This window comes from Athalia rosae, chromosome 1, assembly GCF_917208135.1.
Source record: "Athalia rosae chromosome 1, iyAthRosa1.1, whole genome shotgun sequence".
Taxonomy (NCBI): Eukaryota; Metazoa; Arthropoda; class Insecta; order Hymenoptera; family Athaliidae; genus Athalia; species Athalia rosae.
Window position 1 is genome coordinate 9675517 of NC_064026.1, and position 14783 is coordinate 9690299.

The 14783-nt window shown below is 39.3% G+C and overlaps 2 protein-coding genes across 6 annotated transcripts; one reads left to right on the forward strand and one right to left on the reverse strand.

Annotated features, from left to right (window-relative positions):
* The first annotated feature begins 875 nt into the window (after window positions 1-875).
* LOC105685066 (fatty acid synthase-like) lies at window positions 876-11851 on the forward strand. Its single transcript, XM_012398880.3, has 17 exons — window positions 876-1247; window positions 1314-1533; window positions 1631-1881; window positions 2252-2483; window positions 2637-3055; window positions 3283-3576; window positions 3769-3979; window positions 4170-4330; window positions 4443-4760; window positions 4906-5716; window positions 5822-6220; window positions 6280-8249; window positions 8641-9475; window positions 9690-10165; window positions 10254-10508; window positions 10760-11014; window positions 11154-11851. Exons 1-17 carry the CDS (start codon window positions 891-893, stop codon window positions 11337-11339), a joined length of 7650 nt encoding a protein of 2549 aa, XP_012254303.2. The 5' UTR covers window positions 876-890; the 3' UTR covers window positions 11340-11851.
* LOC105685068 (probable serine/threonine-protein kinase cdc7) lies at window positions 11620-14782 on the reverse strand. 5 transcript variants are annotated; one of them, XM_012398888.3, is made up of 6 exons: window positions 14640-14782; window positions 14439-14539; window positions 14252-14343; window positions 13582-13917; window positions 12728-13015; window positions 11620-12431 (listed from the first exon to the last, which is right to left on the reverse strand). In XM_012398888.3, the coding sequence occupies exons 4-6, from the start codon at window positions 13863-13865 to the stop codon at window positions 12188-12190; spliced, it is 816 nt and encodes a 271-aa protein (XP_012254311.2). In that variant the 5' UTR covers window positions 13866-13917; window positions 14252-14343; window positions 14439-14539; window positions 14640-14782; the 3' UTR covers window positions 11620-12187. The 5 variants fall into 5 exon arrangements, with proteins under 5 accessions (XP_012254311.2, XP_048506204.1, XP_020707521.2 ...); XM_048650247.1 differs by lacking the exon at window positions 14252-14343 and having other exon boundaries at window positions 13582-13799; XM_020851862.2 differs by lacking the exon at window positions 14252-14343 and having other exon boundaries at window positions 13582-13835.
* Window position 14783: the final 1 nt, after the last annotated feature.

The window sequence follows — 14783 nt, forward strand, 5'->3', positions numbered from 1 at the left end:
TCGCGTACGAATGCATATTCATTATATATATCATTCAGTTGTTCCCTCAACGTCACTTTTTTTTTATTAAACAGCGACTCGTACCTGCATCTTTGATTCTAAGTTCAATACCCTTTGAAAGAGTTGACTCGTGGCACTTTCGTTCGCCACTACTCATAGTTTATTCAACCTAATTTCATTGTAAACTATAAGTAACAAGCTGTGTCTCTGATGGATAAAGAATAACTTACAAAATTGCAAGAAAAGCCTATAATTTTATTTATATTCTATGTCTTTTTTATTCCGAAAATTTGTCTGATCATTTAAATATATGAAAGATTCATACTTTGTTGAGATGACCATTGGGTATAAGCTTGAGGCACTTACCTTTGAGATGACAACAAATTCAAATTACTTAAATGAATCATACGTTGCAAATGAATTATATTATAATATTTCTTTGCCTGCAAGTGAAAGAAACTCAACTACCAAATTGAGCCTTCTTGAAGAGCGAGAGACACAAGCATTGTAAAGTTGTAAGCCTGTTTTGGATGGTGGGAAACAGGGTCAAGTTTGTAGATTCGCACATTTTGATATTAGAATTTTCACGTAAGATGCTAGGATTTTCTCAATTTCATAAAAAATTCGAAACTAACCGAGTTGTTGTAAGCCTTTCAATTCACAATCAATAATGCATATTCAACAAGTTGTCGATGCAAATCTTGTGGTCACAATCAGACTGATCCGACCTTTAATCAATAGCTAGCCAGTAAATGTGAGAGCACCATTCTTAGGTGATTCGAATGCGTTTTCTGGCAAAAAACAATTTTTGAATACATGTAAAGGAATACAAATTTGACAATGGCCATTCTAAGTCCTTGAAAGAAAACGACACGATATGGTAATCTGCAATGGTTTTCTGGGACTGGCTAACAATATGCATGGTCAATGACGTATTGCAAAGGTCATGCCGTACAATAAGGTCAAGATTTGATGAATTTTGGTGTCTAATTAATGGTAGAAATATAGTTAGTCTAAGTGTACCTCACTCAAAATTCAAACTGTTTTTATTCTGCATTGATAATGAGATAGAAAACAATACAATAGCGCGTCCAAACCTTTTCCATATAAATAAATTCATAGCGAGTCTTGCATCACTTGTCGAGCCATTTAACGTAGTGGGGGGTACCTCTGTTATAAAAACTCAACCTGTGCTACCCGATCATGATTGCTTAGAGGTCTACGAAACGTTCCCAACAAAAGCTGATGTGAGTTAACAAACCGTACGATTAAGTGGGATAAATAGTGAATCATAAGATTGTGGTGCCCGTTAGACCGATTTCGCATATAGGAGCAGCAACATGTCAAAGAAAAGTGAAGACACTGAGCATTACAACGGGGATCGCTTGTTTCTACCCCTAGAGTCAGGCGAAGAAGTAGTGATTTCTGGAATTGCCGGAAGATTTCCCGACTCGGATAACTTGACACACTTTCAAGAGAATCTCTTCAACAAAGTAGATCTGGTCACTAACGATGACCGCCGTTGGAAATTAGGTGATTGATAATACTTTATCCTAGCTGAGAGTGAACCTCAGGTGCACTCTTGTTAGAACTCATTCACTTGAAACTACTGTTTGGTATCTGCTTTCAGACCATCCGGAAATTCCTCAAAGAACTGGAAAGATAAATAATGTGGGCAAATTCGACTCGCTATTCTTTGGAGTACATTTCAAGCAAGCGCACACCTTAGATCCCATGTGCAGAATGCTGTTGGAACATGCCTATGAAGCTATTATCGATGCTGGGATTAATCCACGACAGCTTCGTGGGAGTAACACTGGCGTCTTCATTGGTGCCTGTTTTTCAGAATCGGAAAAAACTTGGTTCTATGAAAAACTTCAGGTCTGGATAATATACTTTCAATCATTTCACGAAACCAACTTTTTGCATAAAAATTGTGAAAACTTAGTTTTCTTCTACTAACAATGAGTCGTGTTTTGGGACTTTTGAATCCTGTGTAACAAATCTTTGCCCCTCAATACCTTCTTAATAATTTCTGAATTTCACTAGACTCAACTTTCGTTTGATATTTGTTTGCAATCAAATAGGATGGAGTGAAATATTTTACATCAAGCTGAATTGCAATATACTAGTTAAACCCAACATTGTTATGTGAAAGTCAAGATTGGAGTGAGAAGTGAAGTTATCAATTCACATAGGCTAAAAATTTCAATACTTAGTGCTTACTTGAGAAAGTCATTCAACTTTTCAGGTGAACGGTTTCGGTATTACTGGCTGCAGTCGTGCGATGTTGGCGAATCGAATTTCGTACTGGTTGGGATCAAATGGTCCAAGTTACACAGTCGACTCAGCATGTAGTTCTAGTCTTTTTGCACTGGATCACGCATTCAGAGCAATCAGAAGCGGACAATGTGATGCTGCCATTGTTGGAGGAGCTAACTTGTGTCTTCATCCATACGTCTCGCTACAATTCTCTCGACTTGGTATAGTGTGATAGGTCTAAAAATTAAAATTAAAGTATCTCCTTATCATTTATGTAATTGCAAAGCAACTATGACTTCAGCAAGATTATTTCGTTACTCAAATACAGTATACAAAATAAATTGTCAGCTTTTCATGTCTTCATTGTTTTATAGGAGTACTTGCAACCGATGGGCGTTGTAAATCATTCGATGCCGATGCCAACGGCTATGCTCGGAGTGAAACTGTAGCTGTCATTTTCCTCCAGAAACGCAAGGACGCGAGACGTATTTACAGTGAAGTTGTTCATACAAAAACGAATTGTGATGGTTACAAAGAACAGGGTATCACCTTCCCTTCAAGTGTAATGCAACAGGCATTATTTGAACAGTTTTACCAAGAATGTCAAGTCCCCCCATCTAGCTTGGCTTACATAGAGGCACATGGTACCGGAACAAAGGTCGGTGATCCTGAAGAAGTGAATGCTCTTGACAAAATATTCTCTCCTGGTCGAACTACCCCGTTGCGGATTGGGACCATCAAGTCGAATTTGGGACATTCTGAACCAGCAAGTGGTCTGTGTTCTGTTGCCAAGGTACGATCAAGTCGGTGATAGTTATTATAAAACAGCATTTGACACAGAGAATCTATTCATATTTTGCAAAGTAAGTTAGCGTTCTGTCTGTTGCCAGTAAAAAATTGCATATGCTGAAAAAATAATTAACTCCATTTGTTAATGTGAAATTAACACTTTTACTTTGGACAATTAATGAATAAGATCAGTAAATCAAGGATAAAGTGATGACTATTACTTATCGATAGGTTGTAGTGGCAATGGAGAGCGGTTTTATCCCGCCAAATCTGCATTACAATCGCCCTAGGGAAGGAGTGAAAGCATTAGAAGATGGTCGCATTCAAGTCATTACAGAAGTAACCCCGTGGGAAGGTGGATATGTTGGTATGAACTCTTTTGGTTTCGGAGGTGCGAATGCACATGTTCTGCTGAAATCAAATTCCAAAGAGAAAGTCAATGGTGGGGCCCCAAATGATGTACTGCCAAGACTTGTTGTTGTGTCTGGGAGGACAGAAGAAGCAGTCACCACTCTCTTGGGCAACGTATGTACAATTAATCTATCTCACAATTAGTATAGAGAAAATATGAATACCTAATGATATTGATGCACATGGCAATAAGTCTACACGTTTTTGAAAAGTACAAGATTTTCTAAAGTAGTTGAGCACTACCATTTCACTATTTTATTTTTCTGTACAGTATCCAATTTTTCAACATGATACATACAATTTCAGCTTGAATCCAAACCAGTTGATGTAGAATATGTTAACCTTTTCCATCGTATACAAGCTGAAGAAATTCCGGGGCACTTATATCGAGGATATACCATCTTGCCCCCGGTTGGCGTAGCAGAAAAAATTATACGGGATGTACAGCACTATCCAGGCGCGAGACGACCAGTATGGTTTGTGTTCTCTGGAATGGGCTCTCAGTGGGCAGGAATGGGTTAGTATTGACGATTGGCAAATCACTGATAGAATGTGTCATTAAATAACAGAAATCAAATATGAGTCCGATGCATCACAGAATGATAACGTAGAGTTGAAGGTGCTAACTACGGACTCTTGTGATCCTAGTGGATGAAAAACCAGAGGACTACTGCTATTTACACTGATCCCATTTCTGCATTTCACAGGAGAAACTCTCTTGAGACTTCCTGTGTTTGCCAAGGCCATCCAGAAGTGTGATGCCGCTCTCAAGCCTCACGGTGTGGATATTATCGATATTTTGACTAACAAAGATCCGAAGACATTTGACAACATATTGCACTCGTTTGTTGGTATTGCTGCAGTGCAGGTAAAATACGATTATCTAGAAGAAATTTATTAGTCTTTCAAAAAAGCCCGTCTATCGAGGGTATACGAAAAATTCCATTAACTCAACGTATTTCTGTTATCTTTACACATAGATTGGCTTAGTGGACTTATTGACATCGATAGGAATTGTGCCTGACAATATTATCGGGCATTCGGTAGGAGAGCTTGGTTGTGCATATGCTGATGGATGTTTCACAGCAGAACAAATGGTTCTGGCGGCACACTCTCGGGGTTTGGCTTCAATAGAAACCGATACAATTCATGGTTCCATGGCCGCTGTTGGACTTGGTTACGAGGATTTGAAAGACCTATGTCCACCTGATATAGAAGTCGCTTGCCATAATGGTCCTGAAAGCTCAACTATTAGTGGACCAGCTGAGTCCATGAAACAATTTGTGGCTAAACTCCAGGTAAATTCTCAGAATATTTACTCACAGTTTGTGCAGATCTATATAATTTAGGAGCACCTAGATTTTTTTCTATAGAAAGTTATTTTACTGATTAGGTAATTGGAAGCATTTCATAATTCTGATAAGACTTCACTTTTTTTCACAGGCAAATAAAATCTTTGCTCGGGAGGTCCCCTGCAGCAACATTGCTTACCATAGTCGCTACATTGCAGAGGCAGGTCCAAGACTATTGGCCTATTTGCAGAAGGTGATTCCAGAACCAAAACCTCGCAGTAGGAAATGGTTGAGTACTTCTGTACCACAGAATAAGTGGACAACGAATGAGGCTCGTTTATGTTCAGCTGAATATCATACCAACAACTTACTCAGTCCAGTTCTCTTTGAAGAAACATCTCACCTTATACCAAAGGATGCTATAACTATTGAAATAGCACCGCATGGTTTGCTACAAGCAATCTTAAGGCGGTCTTTGAATGAGCATGTCACTAACATTGCTTTAACCAAACGCGGCCATAAGGACAACGTTGAAGTCTTTCTTCAAGCTGTAGGAAAAATGTTTGAAGTGGGATTGCATCCACAGTTGACAAATTTGTACCCTGAGGTGCAATATCCAGTGAGTCGTGGAACACCCATGATTTCGCCTCTAGTGCGTTGGGAACATTCAGATGACTGGTATGTCACCAGTTATAGGATGCAAGAGAAAATTGTTTCTGGAGAAAGAGTTGTCCAAGTAACGCTCAGCGACGAAGACTATGAATGGATGGCTGGACATGTGATTGATGGCCGAAACTTAATTCCTGCTACTGGCTACTTGCAATTAATCTGGGAGACTGTAGGAATGATGATGGGAGAACTGTACACTGAAGTCTCAGTTGTCTTTGAAGACGTCAGATTTCATCGAGCGACTACAATACCAAAAGAGGGTAGTATCGAACTGACGCTCATGGTTCAGAAAGGTAAGACATACCCACCTGGTTTTAATACTGGAAAAGTACCAAAAATATTCGTATGAAATATTGGGCAACATTAGGGTTACAATAACACACATTGCTTTCCTTCAGGGTCTGGTAGATTTGAAGTTGTTGAGAGTGGGGCCGCTGTTGTGACTGGATCTATTCGTGCGGTATCTAACATAAGTCAGGAACGTATAAATCCCGAGCTGCTGTCAGACAGTGAGGAGGAATTATTAGTGATGGGTAGGGATGCCTATAAAGAGTTACGCCTCAGGGGCTATCAATACTCTGGAGTATTCCGGGGAATACAGAGTGCGTCAGTAAGTGGAAACAAGGGACGTATAGCTTGGGTGAATAATTGGGTGGCTTTCATGGACAACATGTTGCAAATGGAAATACTTGGAACGGATACCCGGGGACTGTTCGTTCCTACCGGAATTCAAAAGCTGGTGATAGACACAAAATCTCATTTGAGCAAAGTCCGAACTATGCCTGACGATGACAGAGGTAATAAAAAATTATAAGAGATAAAAATACCATAATATATCGATCTCTTTTCCTCACAGCGTTCCCAGTACAGGTTTACAAACAACTAAACGTCGTCATTGCTGGTGGAGTAGAGATAAGAGGATTGAAAGCAAGTGCCATCAATCGTAAGAAACCAGCCGGGGATCCCGTCCTCGAAGAATTCAAATTTGTGGAGCACAGAGATCAAGCTGAACTAAGCCTAGAGGTGATAACTCGGCTCGCCACGCACGTAGCGCTGGAAAATCATCTTGGGGTCAAAGTAAAGACCGTCGAATTCATCGGTGAAACGGATGATATATCGTCTGCAAGTTTAACATCACCTTTGATCCAGGAGGTGTTAGGTGACTTACCATTAATGCAAGCGGACATAAATATCGTTGCGCCTGTTGGAAAGTTTGCCGAAGATGAACTTCCGTCTACCATTAACATCTCTGAACCAAAAAAAATGGCCAGTGAAGCCAGTGCCCTGATAGCTGTTGGTCATGGACTTCTTTCAAGTAATAATACCGAAATCTTGAACCATGTTCGAGCCGTGTTAAAAGATGGAGGATTCCTCATCGCCAGAGAGCCATTAAATTCTGAAAATGATGTTATGGTAACTGTACGAAAACAAAGCTTCGATGTTATTCTAGAAAAACATACCAACAAAGAATTGATACTCTTGCTACGTAAGACTACTAAGGCACCTAAAATAACTACGATAATAGACGTTAATAACAATGAATTCAGTTGGCTCTCTAAACTGCAAGCTGCTCTCAATGTAGAGTCTGAGAAGGAAGGTAGCAGTAACAATCAAATACTTCTCGTAGCTGAAAAAGATTATGAAAGCGGACTTTTGGGACTAGTCAATTGCCTGCGAAAAGAACCAGGTGGTGAAGTGATACGAGGACTGTTGATCCAAGATTTGCAAGCTCCAAAATTCTCATTGCAAGATCCATTTTATTCTAAGCAGTTGAAATTAGACTTGGTGCTCAATGTTTTGCGTCCTGGCAAGATATGGGGAAGTTATCGATTCTTCCCATTGGATTCGCTGAAGGCAAAACCTGTTTACCATGCCAGAATAGGTCAAATGACCCGTGGCGACTTGAGTGCAATTAACTGGGAGGAGGGTAGTGTACAGCCCTCTGCTGATCACAGTAATTTAGTTACAGTGAATTACTCGTCCTTGAACTTCCGTGATATCATGATAAGTACCGGTAAACTGGCGGTGGAAGCCTCGGCAAGATCAAGATTGAAGCAGCACAGTGTGATTGGATTTGAATTCGCTGGCCGAGATGCAAATGGTCGTGCAGTTATGGGAATGACTGGTAATGGAGCTATTACGAATTTATGCGAACCTGTCAAAGGGCTTGTATGGTCAGTGCCAGCGGATTGGACATTGGAAGATGCAGCTACAGTGCCAGTAGCCTACGTAACAGCATACTATGCTTTTGTATTGAGTGGTAATATTAAAAAAACTGACAAAATCTTGATACATGCCGGAACTGGCGGCGTCGGTCAAGCAGCCATCAGGTTGGCTCTTCATGCAGGGTGCGAAGTTTTTACGACTGTAGGAACACCACAGAAACGAGAGTTTATCAAGACTCATTTCCCACAAATCGACGACGAACATATTGGTAATTCTCGAGACACAAGCTTCGAACAACTTATTCTCCGTAAGACGAAAGGAAGGGGTGTAGATATCGTCTTGAATTCGTTAGCTGAAGAAAAATTACAAGCGTCAGTTCGTTGTTTAGCACATGGTGGAAGATTCCTAGAAATTGGCAAGTTTGATCTTGTTGCCAATAATATACTTGGAATGGAAGTTTTCCTCAAAGAAATTAGCTTCCACGGTATACTGGTTGATAATCTATTTAATGCTTCGCTCGAGCGCAGAAAAGAAGTGGCAGACTTGTTGAATGATGGACTTTGCTCTGGTGCAGTTAAGCCTTTGGTCAGAACCGTTTTCCCCATGGACCAGGTCGAAGCAGCATTCAGATACATGGCTGCTGGGAAACACATTGGCAAGGTTTGATAAATGTTGTCATATAGTATACAAATTAACAGAACTTTATTTTAGTTCAATAATTTGGACTGTAATTCAGGAGCTGATTGACAAAAAATGCACAATTACAGTTTTCTGATTTCTACTAAACACGATCCAAACCCAACAACCCGAATATTGTTTGCAACAAAAAGTGCCACAGTAATTAGATTACAAAAATAAAAGTATTATTTTTTGCTCTTCAGCTCTCTGGTAATTTTTCAATATATATAAGGTACAGACTTGGCGAGATTTCAAATCAGTTTTTCAATCTCAGCAAGCATACTCATAAAGATTCACAGAGATCATCATCAGTTATAAGAACAACCATCATTTTCCTTGGATTACAAATTTACACATCAAATAACGTATGTAGGTCATCATCAAAATTCGCGAAGAGGATGCAACCGGTCGATCTTCTCTACCTCTCGCAGTGCCTCGCTACTATTGTACTGAAGATGGGAGTTACCTCATTCTCGGTGGCCTTGGCGGTTTTGGTCTTGAACTTGTTGATTGGCTCGTACTCCGTGGAGCTAGGAAATTCGTTCTCACATCACGAAAGGGGATCAGCAATGGATATCAACGTATGCGTATAAACCTATGGAAGAGTTACGGTGTGCAGGTGGTTGTCATTGTTGGGAAAGATGCCTCGACGTTCGAGGATTGCAAAGCTATTTTGAAAGAGGCTGTAGCACTAGGTCCAGTGGAAGGTATATTCAACTTGGCCGTAGTACTAAAGGACAGCCTTTGTGATAAACAAACAGTAGAAACTTTCGAGGAATCTCTTAGGGTAAAAGCCTGGGCTACTAAACAACTGGACAAGCTCTCCAGAACAATGTGTCCAAATCTTAAACGATTTGTAGTATTTTCATCAGTATCTTGTGGTAGAGGAAACGCAGGTCAGACAAATTATGGAATGGCCAATTCCGTAATGGAGAGAATATGCGAAACCCGAGTGGCAGATAACTTGCCAGGCCTTGCTGTTCAATGGGGGGCTGTTGGTGATGTTGGGTTGGTCGCAGAAATGCAGGAAGATCATAAGGAAGTTGTCATTGGTGGAACTTTGCAGCAAAGAATATCGTCTTGCTTGCAAGAACTAGACCATTTCCTACAACAGAAATCTCCAGTTGTAGCCAGCATGGTTGTTGCCGAGAAACGAGCTGGCGGGTCTGGGGCTACAAACATTGTAGACACCGTCGTAAATATAATGGGTAATGTAGATGCTAAACAATTTGTTGATATTAATTTCGTTCAGAATTCATAATCTAATTGTATCATCTCAACCATAGACAAATTTGGACTAATCAAATTTCATTTAGTATTGTAAAATCTTTTATTATGGAATATTTCCATTTGCATTTTTATGAAATTTCAAAGCAACTCGACTAACAGTTTCAATACAGCAAAATATGTTTTTCTCTACAGGACTGAAAGACCTTAGAGGGGTGAGTCTGCATTCACCTTTGGCAGAATTAGGAATGGACTCTATGATGGCAGTTGAGATAAAACAAACCCTAGAACGTGAATTTGAACTATTCCTAACTGCACAAGATATCCGTACTCTCAGCTACGCTAAGCTCCAAGAAATATCTGTCAAGCTAGCGGCACAGAATAAGAAATCTGGCAAGAAATTGGCGAATGAAGTAGAAGATTTAGGAGGCATGAAAATGCTCATTCGCACTCTGGGTATTGGAGAGCGTAGTGATGAAATTTGTGTCCCGTTAGCAACAAAAGCGGAAGCTGGAAGAGGAGAAGTTTTCCTAATACCTGGAATCGAAGGAATTCACACCATCTTCCAGACATTGTCTGGTAAACTCAGGTCTCCAGCAACCTGTCTGCAGCTTGCCAACTACTACTCAAATTTAACGTCAGTAGAGGATATGGCGAACTACTTTATTTCAGTAAGAACCATTTGTCAAATCCAAAGACTTTTCAATAATATGAACTTATTTCACCCAAACATATTATAACTATCTTCTTTATGAACAGCATGTCAGAACGCGCAGCCAGAATCGCCGAGACTTTATAGTAGTTGGATATTCGTTTGGAAGTTTAGTAGCCATAGAAATTGCGAGACGTTTGGAAGCGGACGGCCTTTCTGGTCGACTTGTATTGGTTGATGGTGCACCCGACCATATGAAAGCAATTGTCGCCCAACATTTGGCTGCAGATAATGATGACCAACTGCAATCAAATCTTCTAGTAGGAATCATGGATATTCTATCTCCGGCTCAGAGCGCAGAGGTGAACTGATTTTGTATATTAGCAATTTTAACGAGAACAATTATTCACATCGTTCATACTAAAGTAGAGTCATTTGCCTTTTTTTTCGAATGCCTTGTAGAGAACGTTCGTTGTGCATGGATATATGTTCAAGTGAGTCATAAAGTACCAGATAGTTCTGCACATAACGATCAATTGCGCCTGTCACGTTACATATCTTATGACTTGTATTTGGCGTTTCCAATCTTTCTAATCCGGTACATTTATTCCAGCTCTTTACTGAGTTGCAAAATCGCAAAACCTGGGATGACAAGTTGACATCATTCGTCAAACTTGTGCCTGAAGATCGAGTTATGAACTTGACACCAGAAGATCAAAGGGTAATCTGTACAGCCATGTATCATCGCATTAAAGCTGTCATCAACTATAATCCTTCAGCGCTACCACCTCTAAGAACACCGATAATTCTCCTCAAGCCTAAGAGCCAATCGGTAACTTCAATCTCCAATGACTATGGTCTAGAAGCGGTAAGTTAACAGACGAGACTCTGAATCCACTAATAACTCAAGCAAACTATGAACGTTGTCCCCCATACTTAGGTACTTCCATTATACGGATTATAGAAAATTGATTAATCCGCGAATGTTCTTCTGAATGATGTTACAGTTGACACGGGAGAAAGTGGAAGTACACAATGTCCCGGGTAATCATGCTACGATACTGGAGGACGATATTTGTGCTGCAGTCATTAACGGAGAACCCGTCGAAGATGCTTTGACATTCAAGAGGACCATAATGGAAGATGGTCTAAATGTAGCGCCTATCGACCATCATACCGTTGGAAGAAGCTAAGATGATTGAAGCTGTTTGAGATATAAATTTACCCACTTCCTGCCATGAGGAATTGAAATATTTTCATTAGAGATAACGTTGAACTGACAGATAGAATAGTAAATTTATTCCGCTACATTTGCATAAACTATTCACCCCTGTACCCAATAAATGTGGATCTTAATCTGGAAGTTGACAAAAATCATACTATGGTAATATGGTCTCATCATCACATGAGTCAACATTTTTGTCTACAATGCTCATAAAATTGGACACGAAAAAATAAACAGTAAACGAGCGATTTTCTTTTATGCATCCACGTTTTAATGTAAAACAGATTACACATACACATCATACATACGTACAGAAAGTGGACGTGATATTTCACTGTACCGGCCCCCTAGTAACAAACTTAATGAATAACGTTTGCCACACACGTTCCTACCAACTCTTATTGTTAGATATAATCATACGTCAATCATGTATTCCAATCATCAAAATAGAAAATAAAAAGCCTATCGTTAATACATCAATTACCGATTTCATTTTCCCATCCGTTTAATTTCCTTCATTTTAACTACCATCAGAAAACGCTACAAGTTTAAAAATCAACCAATAAAACTACCCTAGTTTATTGTTGTGTGTCTCTTTCGCAAGGCAAAAGACAAGGGACACTACGGTTGAACACTTCCATATGCGGAACATAGATACTAATGATACCACAATCATGAATAATTGATAGTTATTGTTAATCGATTAATAATTCTTGAAAAGGTGATCAGAATGACCAAAAAACACCAACTCCAACGTTTTAATCATAAAATGAAAAATATTCTAAAAAAACAACAAAATTCGTTAACACTTTCTTTTCAAAGCTCCATAGGCTCAAGATGTGCTGAGCAGTGATTTAAATCATCTATGTTGTTATTGTTGTTGTTATTGCCATTGTTGTTGTTGTTTGTGTTATTGTTGTTGTCATTGTTGCTATTATTGGTACTACCATTTTCGTTTGAATTAAGTATCGGAGTTAACATATCCCGGGTTCTTGGCGGGACCCTGACAAGGTGTTTTCTAGGTGGTTCCCACAGTACCAGAGCCATGGATGGGCGTTCTCTGAAAACAAAAAAAATACTCGATTTTTGGTAAAGATAGGATATGAATATCCCTTTGTAACAATTGTTACATTTCATCAAAGATCAATGAAGCATTTCATTGGTAATTGGTTGAAACTCAATTTCGTGATTGGAATATGATCATCTCCAACAATATTATATCCTTATGAGAACAGGTCCTTTTTTCGGGAAAACTTGGATGATCCATTATTTGTTGTGCTGGGGGTGGATCATAAAGTGAGTATCCTTTACTAATTATGGTAGTGCTTTTTTAACTTGTCAAGTTGTAGAACTCACAGTTTTGATAACAAGGTAACGGGAATAAGAGGCTCCTCTTGCATCTGTCTGAGCTCCTCTGAGATGACCAATCTTGGTTGTTTACCATCATTCTGGTCTACATCTACCGTCTGAGCGGTGTTCTCCATACTTGTACTTGTGTACTGTGTATTATCACACCCAGACTGAGACACACCAACAATTGATGTGGATGTGGATGAATTTTGTTCCTGATAATTAGAACTGATGTGTAGTCCTTGGAAATGAGATGCCATCTTTTCCTCAGTTATGAACTGTTTGACTTGGCGGCTGCAATTCAAGACGTAAATGCTACTTGCCATGAATAAATTCACTCCTATTTACCAACTTTCGAATTTTTTATTTTTTTTATTATTCCGTCATTGTGAAAGTTTTAAGGCAGCAAAAATTTGTTAAACTGATAGGGATGAAAAATTTTCAAGAATTTGGCGTTTTCAGAAATTGGTATACAAAACCAACAGAATAATTTGCCGTGATTGTGTTAAGTTCAACGATCAATTCCATGATCAGTCAAGATTTGCATTGGCTATATGCAATCATTTGGAACATCAGAGTTTTGTTTTAATTTTAAGTACATTGGGAACAAAGGGATTAATTTAATCCAATCAAATGAGGTTTTATGCTATAATGTATCCTTAGTTATTATCACGATTCCCAGGAAATCAGACAGGCTTCATAACATTTAACAGATAATCAGAGAATCAAGACTTCAAGAATGATTTACTGGCAGGTGAAAATTATAAACCAATTTAAGGTCTGAAGAAAAGCTGCCCTTACAGATAGGATCGCATTTTGTAAGAGATAAAGGAATATTTGATGAATCTATGTACACTCACGTGTCTGCAATATCTGGAGTGTTCAGCTTCCTTTTATGATGCAATGTAGTAACTCCATATGCCGGCTGACTTCTTTCTCCTGTGAATCTGATCAGATCTGGTTGCTGCAAAGCAGGAATACTCCACGGCATAGAGAGTGTAGGAACTTGCGGCATCTGAAGCCATGGTCCACCTTGCTGCGGAGAGTTCTGTTGACCCATCATGTGTTGGAAGACGGACTGTGGAGTATGGAGATTAGCTCCGCCCATCGTACTCTGCATCGGAGGGTTAACATGGTATTGCATGACTGTTGTCGCCGCTACTGAATGTCTCCCGTCTTTCAAATGTGTCTTGAAACTTCGTAGATTAACTCATAAGTTGACTATGCTCGACAAAAAAATGTATGTGTCAATACCAAAGCTAATTATCATCAGGAATGACACCTTGGTATTTAGGTGTATAGCGTGTATAGTGATATCCTAGGTTAAAGTTTGCGTTCGTCTACTTCAGTGTTGGTAATCTTATTCGATGCTCAAAGAAGCAAGCTTTCTTGTCTGCAGACAAGAGTATTGGTTAACCATAGCGCAACTACGTATGACAACAAGACAAAAACGATTGTTTCCTGAAGAGTAATCAATTACGAAGAGAATAAATGATGTGAACAACAATGACTGAAAGTAAATAGCTTCACCTCTGAATATGGTAATTGTTTCAAGAAATTGGCCCCACTTATTAATTGTTCACACTCCTGGTATCCGTAAATCACATCCAAATTTCTAATATCTAAATCGAAGTACCCAATTTTCAATTCAGCAAAGATTTATCCTCAAAACAATCTTTCGATGAAACTTTTAAACTGTAAGGAAAAGTTTACATACCAAGAATCCCAACCGAGATGTCGGCTGGATTTATCTCGGTGAAATTTTATGCTTCACCCCACAAGGACGTACTCGTAGTTGAGTCTGTATAAAACTTCCCGCTTTAATTCAGGGTTATTATTTGTTAAGTTTTATTTTGGACTTTCGCCTTTCGCTGATTGCTGGCAATTTCGCTCAAAAGAAATAGAAGGAAAAGGATACGATGTTCTACAATTTCCAAATGACAACAAAAATAATGACGTACGTCACATATACCAAGGCAGCATGCAGCGCTACTGCAGTTTCTCGCGCACTATCGCCCACGTTTTTGTGGCGGTTCTTCGGTTAGTTCTTCACTACTTCTGT

Coding starts and splice junctions, on each gene's coding strand:
- LOC105685066 (XM_012398880.3), top strand. CDS start 891: ATGGTTTTCTGGGACTGGCTAACAATATGCATGGTCAATGACGTATTG. Junction 4,331..4,442: donor TTGGTATTGCTGCAGTGCAG/GTAAAATACGAT, acceptor CTTTACACATAG/ATTGGCTTAGTGGACTTATT. Junction 10,166..10,253: donor TGGCGAACTACTTTATTTCA/GTAAGAACCATT, acceptor CTTTATGAACAG/CATGTCAGAACGCGCAGCCA.
- LOC105685068 (XM_048650235.1), bottom strand. CDS start 13,865: ATGCAATACCATGTTAACCCTCCGATGCAGAGTACGATGGGCGGAGCT. Junction 13,016..13,581: donor ACTCCAGATATTGCAGACAC/GTGAGTGTACAT, acceptor CTTGAATTGCAG/CCGCCAAGTCAAACAGTTCA. Junction 12,432..12,727: donor GTTACCTTGTTATCAAAACT/GTGAGTTCTACA, acceptor TTTTGTTTTCAG/AGAACGCCCATCCATGGCTC.